Raw genomic sequence first — 24,509 nt, forward strand, 5'->3', positions numbered from 1 at the left:
AAAGAAAGAAAGAAAGAAAGAAAGAAAGAAAGAAAGAAAGAAAGAAAGAAAGAAAGAAAGAAAGAAAGAAAGCCCTGCAGACAGGGTATTGTAACCAGGGTCTCTTAGATCCTAGTCAGACACTAACCTAACCACACAAGCACTGATAGGTCAGGGAAATTAGTAAATTCTCTCTTTAGTCGGAATCCAGGGAACTGGGCAAAGGAAGCTCTGGCTCCTTCCTTCCTTCCTCAGAGGATGGGGGAGGTGGGGGAGGAGTCTCAGCCAATAGAAGGAAGAGAGGCTTGGCTCAGTAGCTCTGCTGTGCAATTGAGGGAGCCTGGAAAACAAACTCTGCCTTCCTCCCCAAGGAGCCTCAACCAATGGAGAAAATGGAGGTTTTGCTCAGAGGCTCCTGTGCAATTGAGCAAGCCTGGGAAAGCAAGCTGTTATGCAGAAGGAAGCAAGAGAGCGGGAGAAGGAAGCAGATGACAGCCAGTTACTCGGGGGCCTGATAGGAGCCCTCCGAGGCCTGATTTGGTCCCCGGGCTGCATGTTTGACACCCCTGATTATAAAGCCTTTAAGCCGAATCATTTGAAGGGGCGGGGGGGGGGGCGGGCTCGGCTGCCCTCCGTCTGCAGAAGATACTGGGCTCCGTGCTGCTTCGCATCTTTATTCCTCCCCTACCCGCACCGGCTCTTCCCCAATCGATGACAGTTCAGTCTTGCAACCATTTTGTAGTAATGGAAGCTTGAGATATCTAGCTTTTCCAATTTACGTCGATATTTATAAATCGACGTAAATTGGAAATGCTCCTGGATATAACGATTACGCTGTTGTGTCCTGTTCATTTTCACCTAACCCTCTTCTTCCAGCAGGTGGCGGCAGGGAACTACATTTCCCAGAATTCCTTGCGAGCCTGGTTCCCTCCCCCCCTTCCTTTTCCAGGCGTTGGGAAATTCGGGAGAGGGAAGGATGGACTTCTGCAAGGCCTCTCTTCTCGCTACTTTCCCCCGGCTGCTGGGGGGAGAATTCGGCTTTTGCATCTCTGCAGTAGCAGAACAGGTGAGCGGAGCTGAAGATTTTCTGAAAGCGGATTTGGGGCAAGAAGAGGGGAGAGAAAATCCGTGTGGACGGGAATGGAAGAGGCAGGGGCGGCCGTGGGGGGTGGAAGCATCGGGAGAGAAAGAGAGAGGCTTTCCCGGGTGAGATCTGTGCAATGAGCGGGGTGTGTGTATGCTTTTGCCTCCCTCCTTCAAGCCGCTTGCACGTGAGCCCTGCAATCGGGCAGCGCTTGCTTTTTATTCTTCACTCCGAAACGGAGTGATCCAGCAGGGCTCAGTGTCTCTTCTTTCTGGTTCCCCCCCCCTCCCCGCCGTAGCTGGTTGCCCTCGCAGAGTTGTTCTTCGCAGACTCCACAGGCAAACAACACCCCCCCCCCCCCCCCGAGGCTTTGGGCCACATTCTGCTCTTGGAATTGTTTTTTTTTTTTTTTACAGTGCTTTCTCTGGTGAACAATCCCAATAAGCATTGTCCCCAAGAAGATCTTTGAGCTGGAAACCACTCTGAAGGTTTCTTCTGTGAAGGAGGAGATCCACTCGTATCTGTCTGTGCTTCCTGCCTTCTCAGGAGTCAACCAATCACTCCCACTGCAAAATACAAGAGGGATTTATTTTGTGCTCAGGATGGGTCCCTTCCAGTGTTCCCTCCAAGCTGAGTTAGGGTGAGCTAGCTCACAGTTTTTTAGCCTCCAGCTCGCATATTTTGTCTTAGCTCAGGAAAAATGGCCCCAGAGCAAACTAATGTATGCAGTAGCTCACAATTTTAATGTCAGCAGCTCACAAAGTAGAATTTTTGCTCACAAGACTCCACAGCTTACAGCAGGAGTGGGGAACCTTTTTTCTGCCAAGGGCCATATGGATATTTATAACATCATTCGCCGGCCATAAAAATTATCAACTTAAAAAATGGTGCTCTGCCAAGGGAGAATGATTCAGGCCAGCAAAATTAATGCAAATAATTGTTTTTCTATTTGAAGTCATGTGGGGAGAGCCTAATCTGGTACACCCACACACCCGGCCCACCGCCCTAGGCAAATGCATAGGTCCAGAGCTTTTTTGTAGAAAAAGCCCAGCAGGAACTTAGTAGCATATTAGACCACATCCCCTAATATTAGTATATTAGGTCACACACTCATTAGCATATTAGGCCACACCATCTGGGATAATCAAGTGCAAACTGAACAGTGACAGTAACTTTTCCAGGCCCTGCAGCAATTCTTGCTGCCGCACAGTACGTCTGGGCCCTTTGATCCCTGCCTGGCCCTGGGGAGGTTGCTGCACAGTGCAGCTGGGCCCCACGATATTTGCTGGCCAGCCAGGCCCCAGAGAGGCTGCCACATGGCTTGGTTCGGTCCAGCAATCCCTGAGGGCCACACCAAGTGACCTTGAGGGCTGTATACGGCCCTCGGGATGGAGGTTCCCCACCCCTGGCTTAGAGGGAGTATTGGTCCCTTCATTTTTGGCTTGGCAACTCCCACAATCATCCCAATCAGTGTTCCCTCTAAGCTGACTTGGTGTGAGCTAGCTCACAGTTATTTAGCCTCCAGCTCACACATTTTTATCTTAGCTCAGGAAATATGGCCCCAGAGCAAACTAATTTATATAGTAGATCACAACTTTAATGGCAATAGCTCACGAAATAGAATTTTTACTCACAAGACTCCACAGCTTAGAGATAGTATTGATACCAATCCCAATGCTGAAGCTCCTAGCTTTCATTTAATTGTAGATAAATAAATCCCGCTCCAATTTATTTATTTATTTATTCCGTTTATACCCTGACCTCCCTGCTGAGGCAGGCCCAAGGTGGCTTACAAGAGCTGAACTGGCTTACGAGTGCCAAACCAGCAAGTTAGTTGCAAGGTATTTATCTTTGCGTTAAAGTGATCTGTCTACAATCTGTTGAGATGCTGCAGTAGCTTCCTTGCAGCTCAAGGGCCGGCTATGCAAACTGCTGTCTTTCCACAAGGCACAAATACCCGAAAAGTTCTCAGAGACAGCCTGTTTGTGCTGGATGTTCTTGGCCTTGTGTCTCTTGCCTGGGAAGAAGCCCTGAGGATCACACAGCCTGGAAGGAATAGACCTTAGGTTTGCTAGGGGACAAACAAAGCAAAAGTTATGGTGAGCTTCATTAGGCCACTTTATGTTTATTGAGTTTTAGAATAGCACAGAAAGCCTCTGCAGGGAAAAAAAAGAGAGCTTAAAGCAGAAACCTTTTCTGGAAACACAACGTTGATGTATTTCTAGAGTTAAACATGCAAGTGAGTATAGTAGAAAGAACATGGCTGAACGGTTAGCAACAACGACATAGTAGACAGAACTTTACAATCAGTTAGGGTTTTTTTTCATTTAATTGGACTAGACCAAGAAAAGCCCAGTTTTGTGCAATTTTCTGAATTTGTATCTCTTTGAGACTTTCAGTACATTATCAATATAAAAGAGTAATGCAATTTCTTGCCAAAAACTAATGCAATTTTTCTTGCCATTCTTTTGACCAACAGAGTAGGTGATGGAATCCTTTTTTTTTTCCCTTCTTGAAAGGTCAGGGACAGGAGGAGATAATCAAGTGGGCCATATATTCTCTTCCAGAGATCCCCTGTGTCCTTTGAGGAGGTAGCTGTGTTCTTCACAGAAGAGGAATGGGCTCTTCTCGATCCAGGCCAAAGAAAACTCTACTGGGATGTTACAGAGGAAATTTTAGAGACTGTGGCCTCTCTGGGTAAGGATCTTTTCCCTTCTGTTATGATGACAGAAGAGATGGGAGAGAGTGGTAACTTCCTTTGACAGTCTTTATTTTCAGAGCACAATTTCATTTGCTGTAGAGGAACGGAGCTGCCTTACTTGGGGATCTTACAGGAAAACGGAAGCATAAAATACTTTCATGCTGTAAAGCAGGGGTCCTCAAACTTTTAAAATAGGGGGCCAGTTCACTGTCCCTCAGACTGTTGGAGGGCCGGACTGCCGTTACTATGCAAGGCCGTGGGCCGTTAGTTCTCCGTCTTCTGCATCTCTCTCCCTTCCCCACACCACACACCCGGCCTGGAAACTCACCTCACCTCGGTATCACCTCACACTCTGTCTCCGCCGCCTCAGCCCAGTGCCGGAAGTGTACGTTGCTAACGCGAGTTTAGGTCGAACGTCACTTCCGGTCTGATTTTGCCATAACCCAGCGGGCCGCATAAACGTCCTCAGCGGGCCGCATCTGGCCCACGGGCCGTAGTTTGAGGACCCCTGCTGTAAAGAGATGAAGCGGTCTTTAGTTGGGGAGATGGACAATATCCAGTTAGGTTCCTGCTAGGAAATCCCCATGGCTCCTTTTTTCCCCTTCAGTCCTTGTATTTTGAGGCAGAATACATGGTACTTCTTAGAGTGAGTGAGGCTGATGGGAGGAGAGGAGGAAAGGCATGATTGATTTGACTAGGCAAGATAAAGGGCCTTCATTCAGTGACAGACCTTCTAATCTGCATCTTCTAAAGTTCATAATTCAGTCAATGGAATTTGAAAAAGGAGTTTAGAGAGTCTTCATGTGTAGGGCTGAGAAAGGCCCCTCCCAAGGCACCTTGAAGTGGAATGGGCTGGGCTTGATAGAAAGTTGCAGGAAAATCTTGGTGGAGGAGAACATGAGAGTCAATAGCGAGGAAGGTGATGGGCAGGGGTCGAGAAGCCAGACAAGAAACCCTGCAGCCTCCATCGGGTGACAAATGGAGACTCAGGAGGTGGAATTGCTCTTCGTCATATTGTTCTGCTCTTCCTTAGCCAGTTTAGAGCAGGCCCCACTGGGAGCCAAGCCAGGTATGGGCCACGTCCACATCCTCTTTTCCATATCCTCTTTATTCTCAGATAATCTGAGAAAATTTATGAAAACTAGATTAATCAGTTGGGGATGGGGGATCCCTTCTCTCTGCAGCATTTCAGGGAATACTAACTTGAAGTTTGGAAGGAGGAGGTGAACTTTGGTCTCCATTGTCCATTTCCCCACCCCACAGGAACCCTCTTACTTTCCTTCCTCTGAAAAACCAAAAATGCAGCTTCTATTTATTGAGCTGCAATGTGGAAAATCAGTTCTGTCCATTTCTGACAGTGCAAGTCTCACTGCCAGTATCTGAGGGGCCTGGTTTTATTTTCCATTAGTCATGTTGTCCACTGTCAACCATAGCTTCCAGTGCAAAAAGCACATGGTGGGGGGAGAGTCTGGTGGTTGCATGGTCCAGCATTTTCCAATTCTTTCCATGTTTGGCACAGCTCCTGGGAAGCACCTCATTTCCCACTATATCCCCTATCTCACACTTTTCCCTCTTCCTTCCTGACTACTCCCATATTCTCACATTTTTCTGTCTCCTTCCCCCACCTCCCAAACCGTCTGCCTTCATTCCCCCCATCCTCACTTTTCCCTCTCTTCCCCAACAGCTTCTGCCTGGGAAAATCTGGCCCAATTATGCTGTGCCAGCCCAGTCACTGGAATGGGTCTAGCTGTGTGGTGTTAGCTACACTAGGCCCAGCTGCATACTGGGAAACTTGAAAGGAATTGTGGGGAGTCCGTTACTTTCCCCTGTATTCCCCTCCCTGTACTATTTGTCTCTACCTGGCAGCCCCCGCATGCTCCAATTTCCATGTTTCCTTCTCTAGTAAGCTCCCACTGACCCACCTACACATTAACCTCCCCCCGTCTTCAGCTAAATTTAATAATCCACATTTTATACCACTGATGATTCCAAGCAGCTTATGTAATACTCTGCTGCTCCGTTTTATCTTCACAACAACCCTGTGAGGTAGCTGAGACTGTGTGTGTGCCTGGCCCAAAGTCAAGCGGTTCTGGCTCAGTTGGGAGAGCATCTGCATCGTGTGGAGAGGGCCCCAAATTCAATCCTCAGCCTCTCTAGTTGAAAGGACCAGGTATCAGGTGATGTGAATGACCTCGGTTTGGTGTAGTGGTTAAGTGTGCAGACTCTAATCTGAGAGAACCAGGTTTGATTCCCCACTTCTCCATGTGCAGCTGCTGGAGTGACCTTGGGTCAGTCACAAGTTCTCTCAAGAGCAGTTTTCTCAGAGCTCTCTCTGCCCCACTTACCATACAGGATGTCTGTTGTAGGGAGGGGAAGGGAAAGGAGATTGTAAGATATTCTGAGGCTCTGAGTGAAGGGCAAGGTATAAATCCAATCTCTTCGTCTCAGCCTGAGACCCTGGAAACCCACTGCCAGTCTGAGTAGACAAGATTGACCTTGATTGGAGGACAGTCTAATTCACTATAAGGCAGCCTCATAAGAACATAAGAGAAGCCATGTTGGATCAGGCCAATGGCCCATCCAGTCCAACACTCTGTGTCACACAGTGGCCAATACACACACACACACACACACACTGTGGCTAATAGCCACTGATGGACCTCTGCTCCATATTTTTATCCAATCCCCTCTTGAAGCTGGCTATGCTTGTAGCCGCCATCTCGGGTGGCAGTGAATTCCACATGTTAATCATCCTTTGGGTGAAGAAGTACTTCCTTTTATCCATTTTAACCTGACTGCTCAGCAATTTCATTGAATGCCCACGAGTTCTTGTATTGTGAGAAAGGGAGAAAAGGACTTCGTTCTCTACTTTCTCCATCCCATGCATTATCTTGTAAACCTCTATCATGTCACCCCACAGTCGACATTTCTCCAAGCTAAAGAGCTGCAAGTGTTTTAACCTTTCTTCATAAGGAAAGTGTTCCAAACCTTTAATCATTCTAGTTGCCCGTTTCTGGACTTTTTCCAATGCTATAATATCCTTTTTGAGGTGCGGTTACCAGAATTGCACACAGTACTCCAAATGAGACCGCACCATTGATTTATACAGGGGCATTATGATACTGGCTGATTTGTTTTCAATTCCCTTCCTAATAATTCCCAGCATGGCGTTGACCTTTTTTATTGCAAATGCACACTGTCTTGACATTTTCAGTGAGTTATCTACCACGACCCCAAGATCTCTCTCTTGGTCAGTCTCTGCCTGTTCACAACCCATCAGCTTGTATTTGTAGCTGGGATTCTTGGCCCCAATGTGCATTACTTTGCACTTGGCCACATTGAACCTCATCTGCCACGTTGACGCCCACTCACCCAGCCTCAACAGATCCCTTTGGAGTGCCTCACAATCCTCTCTGGTTCTCACCACCCTGAACAATTTAATGTCATCTACAAACTTGGCCACTTCACCGCTTACTCCCAACTCCAAATCATTTATGAACAAGTTAAAGAGCATGGGACCCAGTACTGAGCCCTGCGGCACTCCACTGCTTACCATCCTCCACTGCCCATTTATACTCACTCTCTGCTTCCTATTAATTAGCCAGTTTTTGATCCACAAGAGGACCTGTCCATGACTCTTGAGTTTACTAAGGAGCCCTTGATGAGGAACTTTATCAAAAGCTTTCTGGAAGTCAAGGTAAACAACATCTATTGGGTCCCCTTTGTTCACATGTTCGTTCACCCCCTCAAAGAACTGTAACAGGTTAGTGAGGCAATATCTTCTCTTACAGAACCCATGCTGAGTCTTCCTCAGTAACGTGTTCATCAATGTGCCTACTCATTCTGTCCTTGATAATGGTTTCTACTAACATTCCCAGTATTGAAGTCAGACTGACTGGCCTGTAATTTCCCGGATCTCCTCTGGAACCCTTTTTAAAGATGGGGGTAACATTTGCTACCTTCCAGTCCTCAGGAACGGAGGCAGATTTCAATGAAAGATTACGTATTTTTGTCAGGAGATCTACAAGTTCAACTTTGAGTTCTTTCAGAACTCTTGGATGCCATCCGGACCTGGTGACTTATTAGTTTTTAATTCGTCAATCAGTTGTAGGACCTCCTCTCTTGTCACCTCAATCTGACTCAGGTCTTTCAACACCCCTTCCAAAATTAGTGGTTCTGGAGCGGGCAAACACTTCTCATCTTCCACAGTGAACATGGAGGCAAAAAATTCATTCAGCTTCTCAGCCATTTCCCTATCCTCCTTCAGTAATCCTTTTACCCCTTGGTCATCAAAGGGCCCCACTGCCTCCCTGGCTGGTTTCCTGCTTCTAATTTATTTGAAAAAAAATTTATTGTTGGTCTTTATGTTTTTTGCAATATGCTCCTCATGGTCCCTTTTTGCCTGCCCGATCACAGTCTTGCATTTGATTTGCCACAGCCTGTGTTCCCTTTTATTAATCTCACTTGGACTAACTTTCCACTGCTTAAAGGAGTCCTCCTTACTTTTTACAGCTTCCATTACTTTGTTTGTTAACCATGCAGGCCTTCTCTTATACCTATTTGTGCCTTTCCTAACTTGCGATATATATTTTATCTGAGCTTCTAGGATTGTAGTTTTAAATAGATTTTAAATTGAGTCTCCCAGTCTGTAGTTTGAACCTCTCTAACCGCAGTGGCTTTTGCAAGGTGGTGGATGTTGAACAAGTAGCAGGCAGCCAGTGCTGGGTGAGTCCTGCAATTCATATGGTGTTAAGTTGCCTGCCTCTGATTTGCTGATGGACCAGGCCTGAGGGAGTTGGACCGCAAAGGCAAGAGCAGCCCTCTCAAGGGCACTGTTACCTGTCCCTGCTTCAGCAAGAGCTCAGAGGCAGACAATACCATGAAGTGGCCATGCACTAAAGGCCATAATTTTTCTGCAAGTCTGGATCATTTTCCAGGTTTGTGGAAAGATCTATCTTGTCTGTCGACATCTCCAGCTCTGGATTTAGGTCTTCCATATTTTATTCTTTTGATTTAATTAAAGTATTTAAGTAAAATTCAAATATTTTTAAAGCTTTTATTTCCCTGTTCTGCTTTATGTGTTCCCTAAACAAACACCAGAAAAGTTATTAACCTTAATGTAATCCCAAGAGCAAGTTTCTGTAAGAGAAGCAAGAAATTACTACCTTCCTTTGATCACCCCTTTTTTTCTTAGTCATCCTTGTTTGTGTTTAAATATTCAGCTCTGGATGTAGAAAATACCATTGATTACTGACTGCTAACTGGTGTTTTGTAACTTTTCATTCTTATATTATTTTGGTCCCTCTTTTGCAGTTGGAAATGTGAAGGAGATAGAATCAGGAAGGAGAGTTTTGGAAAAAGATAAGCATCTACAGGTGGAAGCACAATATGGGGATCAAGTGTTACCAAAAAGACATTGCAGAAGGAAAAGGGAACCAAAAGAGAAGCAAAGAAAGGAATTGGTGGCCTGTCAGAGCAGAAAGAAGCCTGAGGTCTCTGCCCAAGATGAAACAGGGAAGAGAAAGAGAAGGCCTAATGGTGCCGTGAACCAGAAAGGGTTCAACTGCAAATTCACTGCTAAAACATCTCACAGCGTTCCAGCATTCTTGAAAAGGTATAAATGCATGGAATGTGGGAAGTGCTTCCAATGGAGTAGTGCACTAACTGTCCATCAAAGGAGTCATAGAGGGGAGAAGCCATATAAATGCTTAGAATGTGGAAAGTGCTTCTCCCAGAATGGCAACCTAACTGCACACCAAAAGATTCATACTGAGGAGAAGCTATATAAATGCTTGGAATGTGGAAAGTGTTTCTCTCGGAATAACAGCCTAACTACACATCAAAAGATTCATATTGGGGAGAAGCCATATATATGCTTGAAGTTTGGAAAGTCCTCTCCAAGTGGCCTAAGAAAACATCAAACAGTTCATACTGGGGAGAAGCCATATAAATGTTTGGAATGTGGAACATGCTTCTCTAGAAATTACCACCTAACTACACATCAGAAGATTCATACTGGGGAGAAGCCGTATAAATGCTTGGAGTGTGGAAAGTGCTTCCCTCAGATTAGCCACCTAAGGAGACATCAAAAGGTTCACACAGGGGAGAAACCATATAAATGTTTGGAGTGTGGAAAGTACTTTTCTCAGAGTGGCCACCTAAGGACACATCAAAGGGTTCACACAGGGGAGAAGCCATATAAATGCTTGGTGTGTGGAAAGAGCTTCTCTTTGAATGGGGGCCTAACTTCACATCAGAAGGTTCACACTGGTGATAAGCCATATCAATGCTTGGAGTGTGGAAAGTGCTTCTCTCATGGGTTCCACCTAAGAAGACACCAAAAGGTTCACACAGGGAAGAAGCCATATTAAGACTTTTGAGTGTGGGAAATGGTTTACTTGGAATGACACCCAAACTGCAAATCAAAAGATTCATACTGGGTAGACTTCTGGGGAAAATGATAATTTGAAGCACTTTTCAAAGGCTCCAAACCTATCTTCCTGTTGAACTTACCATGTCAGCAGAAAATTTATTTCTCTTTCTTTACTTCTCCCTACTCTACTGGTGAACGCACAGGGGTCCTGATGCTGGATGCCTCACTAACTTTTGAGATTACCTAGATTACCAATGGTGACAAATCATACTTTTAATACCTTCAGCTGTTTTGGCAGCTAGTTCCTTACCTTCCCCCCGCTACCATGCAATGGTCACTTACAGGTTAGACTACTGTAACTTGCTTTACGCAGGGCTGCCCCTTGAATCTGACCCAGAAACTCCAGATAGTGCAAAATGCAGTGGTGTCCCTTCTGACTGTGAAGTCTGTGCAGGCGCACTTTCAGCTGGTACAATACCAATTGCACTGGCTACCAATTGAGTACTGGATCCATTTCAAGGTGTTGATGATCACCTTCAAAGTCGTTTGTAGCCAGGGACCAACATATCCGAGGGAGCAAATGGTATGCACCCAAGAGTGCTCATAGAACTTTCTAGAGAGCTTGCAAAGCATTTCTTCATCATCTTCCACAACTCCTGGAGGATGGGAAACATGCCACAAGGCTGAAGGAGGGCAGATGTTATCCCAGTTTTCAAAAAAAAAAAAAAAGGTGATCCAGGAAGCTACAGACCAGTCATCCTGACTTCCGTCCCACAGAATGTGACTAACAGCAGTGAAAAAATTGTGAGATTTTGCTTTGCATGGCGATGATTATTAAAAAGGTTAAAGAAAATGATTCACAGGAAAGGAAAACTTTGAGGAGTGGTTTCAAGGACAAACGGAAGACAGCATGAAAGAGGAGGTGAAATAGGAAATTTACAGTTATCAGTGGATGTAAAGCAGAAATAAAGTCAAATGTGAATTCCAATCTTATTTTAATCTATGAAAAGCAAAATATAAATCAGGCAAGTTTATCAATCACAGAGTCAGAAGTGTTTGGGAGGTGAAAAGTGGATAAACAACAAATGAGTTTTCTCTGGAAGGTGAGATAGATGCAAGTGACTGGAACAGAGTGAAACCCAGGCCTTGTCATTTATGTACCTTCCAAAAGTACATTGGAGAGGGGGACCCAGTATTTACCTATGCCATTGCAATGGTCAGAGGTATAGCAAGTCGTCATTATGCTGAATGTAAAGCCTGAACCAAGAACACTGAATTTAGCACCACTCGAGTAGTGCTGGATAGATGGCAATTCACGGCTGCGGTGCAGACGGTGCAGCTACATCATCGGGAACGTTACAGAGGTCTAAATCACAGCAAGTTGTGTTCATTAGGACTCGAAAGTTGCTAATTCTGATGGTATGAACAGTGTTGCATTGCTGGCGATTCCTTTCTGTGGTGCAACCAGTTTCCGTTAAATCTGGCGAGAGTGGGGAAGAAAACAGTGTAAATTGGGAGTCAGTTTGGAAGGGGGGTGGGGAGGAGACTGCAGTCTCATGGATGAGAATGGGGAGGAAGGAAAGCAAATGTGGGAGGGCCTGAGGCAACAAAGGGGCAATTGCCCTGGGCCCCTCACATGGAGAGGACTCCACCCATAGATCAATTCAGTCTTTGAAAGATCCTATCGTCTTCCTTTGAGGTGGTAAAATCAATCACAGTTACAACAAGAGTTTGGGTTGAGTGGTTTGGGTTTTCCCCTGCATGTTCCACTTCCTAAGCCGTTAGCTTCAAAGGGTAAGGATTTGTTTGAGCTACAAATTTAATGAGCTCATAGCCCATTTCAGTCATTGCCTTCTTCTAACTTGACTGATAGCTTGCCTGGAGAATTTGGCAACTTAATGAACTTTCCATTCTTTGCCAGTAAGAAACACTGGTTGGCTTAGGTAAAGTTCTTTAAAGGCTGTGGATGCCAGCCTCCAGGTGGGGCCCGGGGATCCCCCAGAATTACAGCTCATCTCCAGATCACAGAGACCAGTTCCCCTGGAGAAGATGGCTGCTTTGGAGGATGGACTCTATGGCATAGTACCACACTGAGGTCTCTCCCCAGGCTCCACCCCCAAATATCCAGTAATTCTCAACCTGGAGATGGCAACCCTACCCTTCCCACACCCCATTGTTGGCTGGGGAGGCACCTGGCAACCCTATTTAAAGACAGAATTGTCAACACTCTTTTCCTTTCAAAAGCTCATGAACCAGACATTCAACAACAATTAGAGAATGGGAGAAATCACACTAAAAATAACTGAAGCTACATATTAGTAGTGCTCTCATGTCATGATTTAAGTAAACCGGGCACAAGCTGCTAGATCAGCAATTAGACTTCATACTTTAGAAGTATAATCGATCCAGCAATTTTGTAACCAAAACAATACCACCCTCAGCTCTGAGGTGTAAAACGCCCCCTAGCCTAGAGAGCATAGGTGATTATAATTCTGCCATGAACTCTGCTCCAGTTACTTCTAACATAATATCCATAAGAAACAACAGAAGACCCCAAATTTAAGAGACTGTTTTCTCATTTCCTGTCTCAGAAGCATACCAGTAGGCAGGGGTTGTTTTGTGGAGCTCATTAGCATATTACCCCCACCTCCACAGCAAAGAACTCACTAGGTCAGGAACAAGTGAAGAACCTGAGTCTAATGCATTAGTCTCTCTTTTTCCTATCACTCTACAAATCCTTTGAGAACGTAGAGGAGGAGATTGGATTTATGTCCAGCCCTTCAGTACCCAAAGGAATCTCAAGAGCAGCTTACAATCTGCTTTCCCTCTCCCATCTCCCCGTGAGCAGTGTTCCCTCTAAACTGCAGAGCCTTGTGAGCAAAAATTCTACTTTGTGAGATACTGGCATTAAAGTGAGCTACTGCATAAATTATGGTACTCTGGGGTCATCCTTTCTGAGCTAAGACAAATATGTGTGAGCTGGAGGCTAAAACTGTGAGCTAGCTCATGGTAACTCAGCTTAGAGGGAACACTGCCTGTGAGGTAGGTGGAGCTGAGAGAGTTCTTGCAGAAACTGTGCTTGAGAGGAACAGCTCTGCAAGAATTTGTGCCTGACTCAAGGTCACATCAGCAGGTGCATGTGAAGCAATGGGGAATCAAACTCAGTTCTCCCACATAAGAGTCTTAACCACTATAACAAATTGACTTTCAGACTCTGAACGAGTAAACATGTCTGTATCAGCAGAGGATCTCACAGTTTTTGGAATACAGGAGGAAATGGTGTGGTATTTATCACTGCATGGATATTAGCAGGGCTTTTTTGTAGAAAAAGCCCACCAGGAACTTTTGCACATTAGGCCACACCCCCTGATGCCAACCCCAATTGCAGAACTGCTTTCCTGCTCAAAAAAGCCCTGGTTGTTAGAAATTAGACCCGTGGTTGGAAGGATCTGTCATATTCTGTATCAACAGGAAACAGTTCCTGGCTTTGTCTGCAAACACTTTCGCTTATCTACAAAGAGGACAAGTATTTTTCGAAAAAGGTTTTTCAAGAGAACAAAAGAGTGAAGGGGTGGGGGGAGAAAATCACCCAACACCAAAAGTGTTTTATGAATGGGCTTTTACAGAAAGGCACTGCAGGGACAGTAGATGAAGAATTTAAGAAAGAAATACTGAAGTATATAGTTGCTCTCATTAACTTTCTTGCAGAAAAGAGGACTTTGAGTCAGTGGTAAAAACACATCTGTTGGATCCCCACAGCAATGAAACTTACCAAAGTCATTTACAGGTTCATCATTATCATCACCCCCTGTTTTCGGAACATCTGAGAGGGAAAAAGGAAAGAACTGTGCTCCATAGATTGCTTCACAGATTTATTATATTTATTTTATCAAAACATTAATATCCCGCCTTTCCTCTTTGTTCAAGGTGGCCTACAGTAGTAGTTAAAACATCCCCAGTTAAAACCAAAGTTAAAACAAGCCCCAAATCCTTCCCCCTTCCCTTTCTATGAACTGGCTTTTTACAGAGGGCATTGCAGGGAAAGTAGATGAAGAATCTAAGCCAGATGTGCAGAAAATGGAAAGAAATATGGAAGTATATAGTTGCTCTCATTAACTTTCTTGCAGAAAAGAGGACTTTGAGTCTGTGGTAAAAATACATCCGTCAGATTTCCACAGCAATGAAACTTACCGGTGTCATTTGAATGTCCATCATCCTCTTCACCCTCTTCCTGAATATCTGACAGGAAAAAAAAGAAAAAGCCATGCTCCATAGATTTGTCATATTTATTTATTGTAGCCAAACCAGGGCCTACTCTCTTGGGAGGCTAGGGCAGGCTTTATTCAGCCACCTCTCTGACTGTCCTCCAGGCCCCCAGTAGAGGTCAGCCACCAGAGGTCGCCATGACTTCCAGGTGTGCATGCGCACGCACACAGTCACATGCACACAAACACAAAATACAAAAATACCCACCCCAAAATATAAATGATCCCACTATTCCTCTTGGTTCAGGGCGGCCTATGATACTAGTTGTGTTTAAAACATAATAGCTAAAACATCCCCAGTTAAAACCAAAGATAAAATAACAAGCCCAAAATCCCTCCTGCTTCCTCTGTGATGCTGATTAGCTAATGGGGAGTACAGTGGTATGGAAATTATTTAGGAGACTAAAGAAACAGATTCCTTTTTTTCTTTTGATTTAAATCGGAAAGTTCTCCCATAGATCAGTTATGAACCTTTTTGGGGTGTTGCCCGGTTATGGACGCAAAGGAGGGATTTTTGTGCCTTGTGCCCATAAAACACCCACATTGGAGAAAACTTGTCTGAAATGATCATCTGTATTCTATAGACGCATGACCCGGGCATCAGGAATTGTACAGGGCACACTTCGGATAATAGAAGGAATACAAGGAGTCAGTATCAGGGACTGCAGTTTCATAAAAAGAAGCATTAACAATGAACAACCAACTTGTGTGTGTGCCTTGTGCTGGGCGTTCCCTAATCCTGGTTGGACACAAAAGCACAAACTGTAAATCTTTATGCAGTAATGTTGTTCCAGTTGCTTATAGCTTTATGTTACCCAACCTGAGCCTGCTTGCAGGGAGGGCAGGATAGAAATTTTTATAATAAAGAAATAAATAAATACTCTCCTCCACTAATATACTCTTCTATTCCTTTTTATCTTCACAGCAACCCTCTGAGGTAGGTTAGGCTGAAAGTATGTCTGGCCCAACATTACCTAGAGAGCTTCCATGGCAGACGGGTGATTTGAACCTGGGTTTCGTGGACCCTCCTCTAAAGCTCTAACTGCTATGCTACACTGTCTTTAACAGGATGGCTGTTGTTGAACAGTAGCCAGCAGCCAGGCCTAGGTTAGTCATGCAACTCTGGTGGTATCATGTTGCCCTGTGGTTGCTAGGGTTGCCAGGTCTCCATGACGCGTTGGCGGGGGTGGGAGCCTTCCAAGAGTGGAGCAGGACTCTGCCCTTAAGCAGAAACATCACATGATGTCTCAGACGCAATGACATCATGTGGACATGACATCATGTCGGGGACATTGCATGCCGATGCTCTGGTTTGAGGGCAAAACTCTATGGAAAGGTTGCCCTTGAACCATCGAATTTTGCCCAAAAAACCAGTGTCAACATATGATATCATGTTGGGGACATCCTTACACAATGTGCTGTTTGGGGTGGGGTTTCCCCCACTAGCCAGCTGGCTCACAGTGGACAGAAGCCCCCAAGCCCCTGGGGAATTGAGACCTTAGGTTGCTACCAGGCTTGGTCACAATGAGTCCTTCCTGAAGGGCCAAGTACTCTGGTATTATTAACTCCATTTACAATCTGCCTTTCTCACTGGGGTTTAAGGCAGATCAGAATAGGCTTCCCCAATCCCCTGCCTAGCTGGGGGACCCCTGATTTGGAGCCTTCTCCCCCCACTGGCCAAAATCTGGAAAGCTGGGGGGAATGGCGGCCCTTCCCACCCAGCCCCGATCCCAGCAGCTTCTCCTTGCCCTTCCCTTCCCACCCAACCCAATCACGGCAGCCTTTCTTCAGTTTTCCCAGGCTGCTTCCCGCCCCCAATCAGCTGGCTGGCGGTGGGGGGGAGGGAACCCCACTGGCAAAGGACCATGTGCCTTTGCACCTCTGGAGGCTTGACTTGAAAGGCTTCAATTTAGGATGGTGTGTCTGTTTCTGTGAAGAAGCTGGCAGCAAATGGTGAGTAGAGAGGCCGATCCGCTGCTTCAGACTCGCCAGAAAGGGAGGGGGGGGAGAGGGAAACGTCTTCATTATTCCCTATGTGATTGATTCTCATAGGGTATAATGGGAAATTGTTCTGGAGGTTTTGGGGGCTTTGGGGGAGCTGTTTTTTGAGGTAGAGGCACCAAATTTTCAATATAGTATCTAGTGCCTCTCCCCAAAGTACCCCCCAAGTTTCAAAACGATTGGACCAGGGGGTCCAATTCTGTGAGCCCCAAAAGAAGGTGCCCCTATCTTTCATTATTTCCTATGGAAGGAAGACATTTAAAAAGGTGTGCTGTCCCTTTAAATGTGATGGCCAGAACTCTCTTGGAGTTCAATTAGGCTTGTCACACCCTTGCTCCTGGCTCCACCCCCAAAGTCCCCAGATATTTCTTGAATTGGACTTGGCAACCCTAGATCAGAACTATATTAAAAACTGGTCAGATTACTCAGTGTGATGAAAACAGTTCAGTATAACAGCCAGATTCCTGGTTTTAGAGAGTAATAAAGTCTGGTTGGGACTGGAAAACTGGAAACACAATGCCAGTAGAAACTGCTGTTTACAGCAGGGGTGGGGAACCTTTTTTCTGTCAAGGGCCATTTGGATATTGATAACATCATTTGCCAGCCATAAAAATTATTAACTTAAAAAACAGTGCTCCGCCAAGGGAGAATGATTCAGGCCAGCAAAATTAATGCAAATAATTGTTTTTTTTATTTGAAGTCATGTGGGGAGAGCCTAATCTGACACACCTGGCCCGCCACCCTAGGCAAATGCATAGGTCCAGGGCTTTCTTGTAGAAAAAGCCCAGCAGGAACTCAGTAGCATATTAGGTCACACACTCATTAGCATATTAGGCCACACCATCTGGGATAATCAAGTGCAAATTGAATGGTGACAGTAACTTTTTCAGGCCCTGCAGCAATACTGGCCGGTCAGCCAGGCCCCAGGGAGGCTGCCACACAGTACATCCGGGCCCTGTGATCCCTGTCTGGCCCTGGGGAGGCTGCTGTACAGCGCGGCTGGGCCCCATGATCCTCGCTGGCCAGCCAGGCCCCAGAGAGGCTGCCACATGGCTCGGTTCGGCCCAGCAATCCCCGAGGGCCACACCAAGTGACCTTGAGGGCCGCATACGGTCCTTGGGATGGAGGTTCCCCACCCCTGGTTTACAGCAACAGAACAGTCAGTATCAATATAAGGAAAGAACTGTCTATGACTGTATCCCTTCTTGATGTCACCTCCTGAATGGTCCATCATACTGTAGTTCTTGCCCCTTTAAGAGACGGCCCTCCTGCAAAATGGGAGTAGTGTAAGGGCCCTTCTGATATCCTCAGGCAGCCCACTGCATAACATGGGATCCACCAGAGAGAATGAGTGAGAATAGGGCATTGTCAATTTTACTCATTGGCAGGAGCTCGCCTTCACAAGGCTTTACTCAGAAGCAGGGCTCTTTTTGAGCAGGAATGCACAGAAATGCAGTTCTGGCTGGCTTGGCATCAGGGGGCATGGCTTAATATGCAAATGAGTTCCCGCTGGGCTTTTTCTACAAAAAAGGGCCCTGTATGAAATGATGGTGATGTCAGGCAGTGGCAGTCTGGCCAGGGTGTCAGCATGCCCAATGGCAAGTGGGCCCCTTAAATATTAGACAATATGTTAAAAATGTAGAGAGCCAGTTTGGTGTAGTCAGTCAGTCAGTCACATTTTATTTGTATCCCGCCCTCCCCGACCAAGCGGCTCAGGGCGGCTAACAGCATAAAATTCAATACATACATTATATAATAACATTTGAAGACAAATTAAAATCCATAAAATTCTAAAAACATTAATACATTTAGTGCTATTCATTGGCAAGTTTACTTGGCAATTTAGTAGTATCAGCTGGTGAAGGCTATTTGGAACAGGATGGTTTTGCAGGCCCTGCGGAATTGTTCAATGTCCCGCAGGGCCCGCATTTCCTCTGGGAGTTGATTCCACAGCTGTGGGGCCAAAACTGAGAAGGCCCGAGTACGGGTACTCTGGAGTCTTACCTCCTTTGGGCCAGGGATAGTCAGCAGGTTCTTCCCTGCTGACCTCAGTGCTCTCTGGGGTTCATACGGGGAGAGGCGGTCCCTAAGGTAGGCAGGTCCTCGGCCATATAGGGCTTTAAAGGTAATAACCAGCACTTTGTAGCGAATCCGGTATACAACTGGCAGCCAGTGCAGTTCACGCAGCCCCGGCTGTATGTGTTCCCACTTTGGGAGTCCCAGCAACAGTCTGGCAGCCGCCAGTGGTTAAGTGTGCGGACTTTTTTTTCAACAGAACAAAATTATGTCAAGATGGTATCGCACTCCCTCTCACTTCGCCAGCATCGATATTAGTTATTCCCCACTTTGTTGGCGAAACTGTGGCATGAAAGCTTCATCACTACACTGTTGGTGGGACTTCCCGATCGTCAACTCTTTTTGGCAAAAGATTATTACCGAAGTAGAAAACATATCCGGAACTACTATCCCAAGACAAGTAGAGATCATTATTCTAAATGACTGGCATTCTGTAACGGCTACAAGATCTAAACTGTCCCTTATTATCTTGCTTGTAACAGCAGCCAAGAATATAATAGCCCTGAACTGGAAATCTAAGCTCAATTTGTCCATAGATAATTGGATCCTTAAAATTTGGGATTTCATCACGATGGAGAAAATCACAGCTGATATTGACATCATAGACCTGATAAAGGCAGCTAATGATTTCTATGCAAAGTGGTATCCAATTCTGGATAAGATAGAGGTTGACACCACTCTTTCTTCTTCACTTAACCAACGGGTTATCCACAAGAGTATTCTTTTTTCGTGATCACTCTATAGCTGTACAACTTTATTTTATATAACAGTATGTACGTGTAATGAAAATTAAGTCATTACTGTATCAATGTTATTCTCTGTATACAAACATATTTAAATAAATAAAAATTGTTTTGGCAAAAAGTGTGCGGACTTTTATCTGGGAGAACCGGGTTTGATTCCCCACTCCTCCACTTGCAATGGCCTTGGGTCAGCCATAGCTCTGGCAGAGGTTGTCCTTGAAAGGGCAGCTGCTGTGAGAGTTCTCAGCCCTATCCACCTCACAGGGTGTCTGTTGTGGGGGAGGAAGGTAAAGGAGATTGTGAGCCACTCTGAGATTCGGAGTGGAGGGCGGGATATAAATTCAATATCTTCTTCTTCTAATGACCTTTTAGTAGCTTGAAAATATGAGAAGTTCCAATATTATCACTGTAATGCAACCAGGGGTCGTTTTTAGAAAAATAGGCGGTGGAACTTATCCAGGGATTGCTATGCAGCTGCGTCTACTATTTAATGGACAAGGTGGGAAGGAGGAGGTGGAACTCTCAGAAAGGTTCAGGAGCTGTGCTTCTGTGAGCTCTTGCTGAATCTGAGGCCTGAATGCAACTAAAATTTACCTGCCCAGACCAGGGGCTTGGTAGCCCTAGGCCACACCCTTCTTATGTAGCCAATTTGCCAAGACCTTACAGGGCTCTTATTACAGGGCCTACTGTAAGCTCTTGGAGAATGGGCTACATCAGGGGTGTGTGGCCTAATATGCAAAGGAGTTCCTGCTACAAAAAAGCCCTAGTTATAGTTGTGCACTTTGTAATAAAAACATGTATTTTGTTTTGTGTTTTAGCCGCTCAGCCTTCTAGGTTTCTCACGTGATTCTCAGATTGGGTTCCTCCCTTCTCCCCCCCACCCCACCTTCTGCTGTTTCCTAGCCTTGAGGTAACAATAGCATGGTTTCATATGTCCCAACCAATTTCAGGGGTGGCCAATGGTAGCTCTCCAGATTTTTTTTGCCTACAACTCCCATCAGCCCCAGTCAGCATGGCTGATGGCTGAGGCTGATGGGAGTTGTAGGCAAAAAACATCTGGAGAGCTACCGTTGGCCCCCCCTGAATTAGATCAAGATAGGGGGCTATCTTCCAAGCAAAGTGATGTTGGAAGGATCCCCCCACCCCTACTTTGCAGCTGTATGAACTTGCTTGTCCAGCAATAAATCTGAATCCAGTAATAACTCTCTATGCTCAGTTGAATAAGTGTGAGAGAGCTGGACCCACCCAAGGTGGGGAGTACTGTGTGTCCTTCAGGACTTCCGTTTTTCCATCTAGTGTGGCCCCTCACTGGAAAGGATTCTGCTTCAGCTGTCCAATTTGTTTACCCTTAGCCATTTAACCACAGCAATTAGCCAACCTTCACATTTTAATTCCCACTGGGCAGGGCCAGCCCAAGGGTTTTTTTCTTATGTCCCCTAGGCCAACTATGACTTTGGAAAAATCCACTCAAATTCACTGTAGAGAAGTCAGAGAAGTCATCCCATTGGACTTCTCGTAAAAGGAACAGGACATTTTTTCCCCTCCAGGTAGTTGGCTGTTCTGACTCAGAATAAAGTATTCCTCACACTGAGTCAGGTTTTTAGGTGCCCCTCTAACTTGGAAGCCTGAGGTGATTGCTAAGATTGGCCTAGTGGTCAGAGCAGTCCTGCCACTGGGGCTTTCTGGGTCTTACCTTCAATTTGGTTTCTAAAGCATTGGTCGTCTTCAGAAGCTTCACAGAGATAAGGTGTACATGGATCACCTTCACAGTGGTCAAAGCACAACAAAGTACTCTGGGCTGAGAAAGAAAGCAGTATTTTGAGCAGCACTTTTTAATTTTTTTCTTATGCTTTTAAAGATTACAGACAAAAACATCAAAAAGGGACTTCAGGTAAGATGGGTTCCTGAGTGGAATTTATTATTACTTTTGTTTTTGCATGACACATGCTAAATACTACGGAAGAACTACAGTTGATGTCCCATTCTTCTATAGAACCTTCTACAAAGTGTGTGTGTGTGAGAGAGAGATAGAAGAAGAGTTTGTTTTTATACCCTGCTTTTCTCTACCTTAAGGAATCTCAAAGCACCCTGACCTAGATAGTCCAGGCAAGCCCAATCTGAGAAGCTAAGTAGGGTCGTCTCTGGCAGTACTTGGATAGGAGATTTTGGAATACTGGAGCTGGGAGGCAGGGGCAGGCTTTATTCAGCCACCTCTCTGAATATCCTCCTGGTGCCAGTAGAGGTCAGTCACCAGAGGCTGCCTTGAGTCCGCTTGCGGAGAGGGTGGGATATAAATTGAAAGTAATAAATAAATACGAGAATTCAATATCGCTTATATTGTACTGAAGCAGCGCCATAGAATGGTTTTAAAACTGAAATAAGTAAATTATGGTTTTATATGTTTTATTTGAATGACTGTATTGTATGATGTTGTGAGCCGCCCTGAGTCTGCTTGCGGAGAGGGCGGGATATAAATTGAATGTAATAAATAAATAATAAATTGACTTCCAGGTGCACACGCACACACACAAACAAATACAATCCCCCCCCCCAAATAAAAAAATTAAAGGAGTCTCAAAGCAGCTTGCAATCAACTTCCCCTTCTCTACCTACAACAGGCACCTTATGAGGCAGGTGGGGCTGAAAGAATTCCAAGAACTGTGACCGGCCCAAGGTCACCCAGCAGGCTTCATGTGGAGGAGAAGTGGGGAATCAAATCTGGTTCTTCACTGGGTTCTTTTAACATGCTGGCCTTTTGCCCCCTTCCACCATAATATTTGCAGCCAATATATCTGTATATTTTACTGGGGATTTTTTCAGTTCTTAATGCATACAAATCAACACTTTAATATCCATTATTAAATTGTATATTGAACTTAAATACTTTTGGCATTGCCATACAATCCTTCTTTAACTAAGAAAAGTGTAAGATATCTTTATATAATGCCTTGCAGCTGAAGTTTATTTCTGCTTGAAGCAGTCATTTTCACTTCCAAAAGATGAGGGGCACTTTTTTTTTTAATTTCCCCCTTCCTGGTGCTGACCAATGTTCCCTTTAAGCTGTGGAGTCTTGTGAGCAAAAATTCTACTTTGTGAGCTACTGGCATTAAAGTGTTGAGCTACTACATAAATTAGTTTGCTCTGGTGCCTTTTATCCTGAGCTAAGACAAAGATGTGTGAGCCAGAGGCTAAAAAACTGTCAGCTAGCTCACGCTAACTCAGCTTAGAGGGAACACTGGTGCAGACCTCATTTCACCCTGACACCGTTCTTTGGGGGTGCATAGTTCCCCCGCCCTGAAAGGGCATGATTTCCTGAGGCAAAGAAAGCTGCAGCAGGAGAGGTTGGGTGGGAAAGTCCCCCTTCATCTAGCACCACTGTCATTGGGCAAGACAGGATCTGCTCAAATATAGTAGTATACATTGCATGTTTAATTGTAAAAATTCACTTTGTGATATCAATATTGACAAAACTCTATTACACTTTCTCGAAAACAATGTTAATTGCATTAGATTAAAAATGAACTCAAAAGACAGCCACCAGGGAAAAAATAATAATTAAAATACTTCAGTACAAATGCTCAGGAGGGGTTGTGTGTGTGGATATGCCCTTCAGGCCTGCGCAGAGGAATTTTTTAGGTGAAGCGCAGTGTGCGCGGAACTGGCTCCACCCTTTCACCTGGGGGTCATCTGCCATGGCCCAGTAAGCCGGGACGCCGGCAGCGAGTCCTCCAGGTGGTAGGTGTTACATTAACGAGCTCTATCTGCCCTGGTTTGATGTTAGAGTTTTCCTTCTCTTAGGCTGGCGAGGTTGGTGGGCCCAGCCTGCCCATCCAGTTATACCGCCGGACAATTCGGTCGCACCATGACGTAGCAAACTTTGTGAAAACGGGGGGGACCAGCGAGAAGGTGTTGCTACGGATGCAGTAATGCAGGAGAGGCCATTGCAGTGACCATCTGCCAGGCATAGCCAGACAGTGACCACGCGGCGTTCACTACACCGGGAGAGGAGAGGCTATGTATTGCGCATACACTTTCCCTGGGGGGGGGGGGTAGGATTCCCAGAGGGAGCCACCCCCCACCCCCACCCCGTCTATTTCATTGACGGCTCAGGAGGACCGTCAATGAAATAGATTAAAAACAGCAAATGATGAACAGCAAGGACAACAATAATAAAATACTGTATTGTTATCAATACAAAAATAATGGTTCAAAAACAAACTCTTGATGCAGAAAAGATGTCAGCTTTCTTGCCTGGGGAGGGTTAAAAGGAGGCTGTTTCATAGGGGACGGCCTGCAACAAAATAGATTTCCATGTGAGGGAGGTGAACAGATTATTAGCTCAGCCCCACTGGCTGAAGAGATAAGAACAGGCCGGGGAACAATGCTGGAGAAACTGTAGGGAGAAGTTAATGTCCTGACCAGGTCAAAAAATAGCAATTGAATTTTGGTAATTCTAAGATTACTTTGTCCATATCTCATTTACAAAGTATATGGATTTTTACAAAAAAAAAAAGATTTAGGAAAAGTAGAGTGACTAAAGGATTTATGTGTTGCCCATCCTTATTTTCCCTTTGTGCAATTATTGTTAGTAGAAAACAGAAGTGGGGACCCACAACATAATGTTGCACATGGGGGTCTTATTTGGTTGCCAGGGGATGGCTTCAGAAAACAAAAGGCATCCCTCCTTCATAAGCAACTACATTTCCCCTCCTTTTCACCCCTTATTGAGCCTCAGACTGCATGCCAGCTAGGGCTGTCCTGGCAGGAGCCATCCCCAGTCCTGAGTATTGCTGAAAAGTGGAAGCATGCTCTACCCCTTTCCAGATCCTCTTTGAGCTTCCTCAGCAGGAATGCACTGCTCTTCAATGTTGGAAGAAAAAGAAGGATGCAAGAAGACTCATGGGGAGGGGAAATTTCATTGCCCACTTTGTCTTTCTTCTGCTCATGGGACCCAGCAGCCCTGGCAGGAAAGGATCTATGCAGTACTGCTAGGGTGACCAAATCCGACTCAAGAAATATGTGGGGACTTTGGGGGTGGAGCCAAGAGCAAGATGTAGCAAGCACAATTGAACTCCGAAGGGAGTTCTGGCCATCACGTTTAAAGGGACCACGCTCCTTTTAAATGCCTTCCCTCCATTTGGAATAATGGATATTCTTTTGGGGCCCATAGAAATGGACCCGCTGGTCCAATCTTTTTTACACTTGGAGGGGGGGGTGTATTTTGAAGAGAGTCACCAGATGCTATGCTGAAAATTTGGTGCCTCTACCTCAAAAAACAGCCCCCCAG

General features: G+C 45.3%; 1 protein-coding gene across 1 annotated transcript; it reads left to right on the plus strand.

The window, feature by feature from the left end:
• The first annotated feature begins 924 nt into the window (after window positions 1-924).
• On the plus strand, window positions 925-11,123 carry LOC132572272 (zinc finger protein 570-like). The gene is made up of 2 exons (XM_060239157.1): window positions 925-1,045; window positions 9,078-11,123. Exon 2 carries the CDS (start codon window positions 9,389-9,391, stop codon window positions 10,133-10,135), a length of 747 nt encoding a protein of 248 aa, XP_060095140.1. The 5' UTR covers window positions 925-1,045; window positions 9,078-9,388; the 3' UTR covers window positions 10,136-11,123.
• The last annotated feature ends 13,386 nt before the right edge of the window (window positions 11,124-24,509 follow it).

The sequence above is a fragment of the Heteronotia binoei genome, chromosome 5, assembly GCF_032191835.1.
Source record: "Heteronotia binoei isolate CCM8104 ecotype False Entrance Well chromosome 5, APGP_CSIRO_Hbin_v1, whole genome shotgun sequence".
Taxonomy (NCBI): Eukaryota; Metazoa; Chordata; class Lepidosauria; order Squamata; family Gekkonidae; genus Heteronotia; species Heteronotia binoei.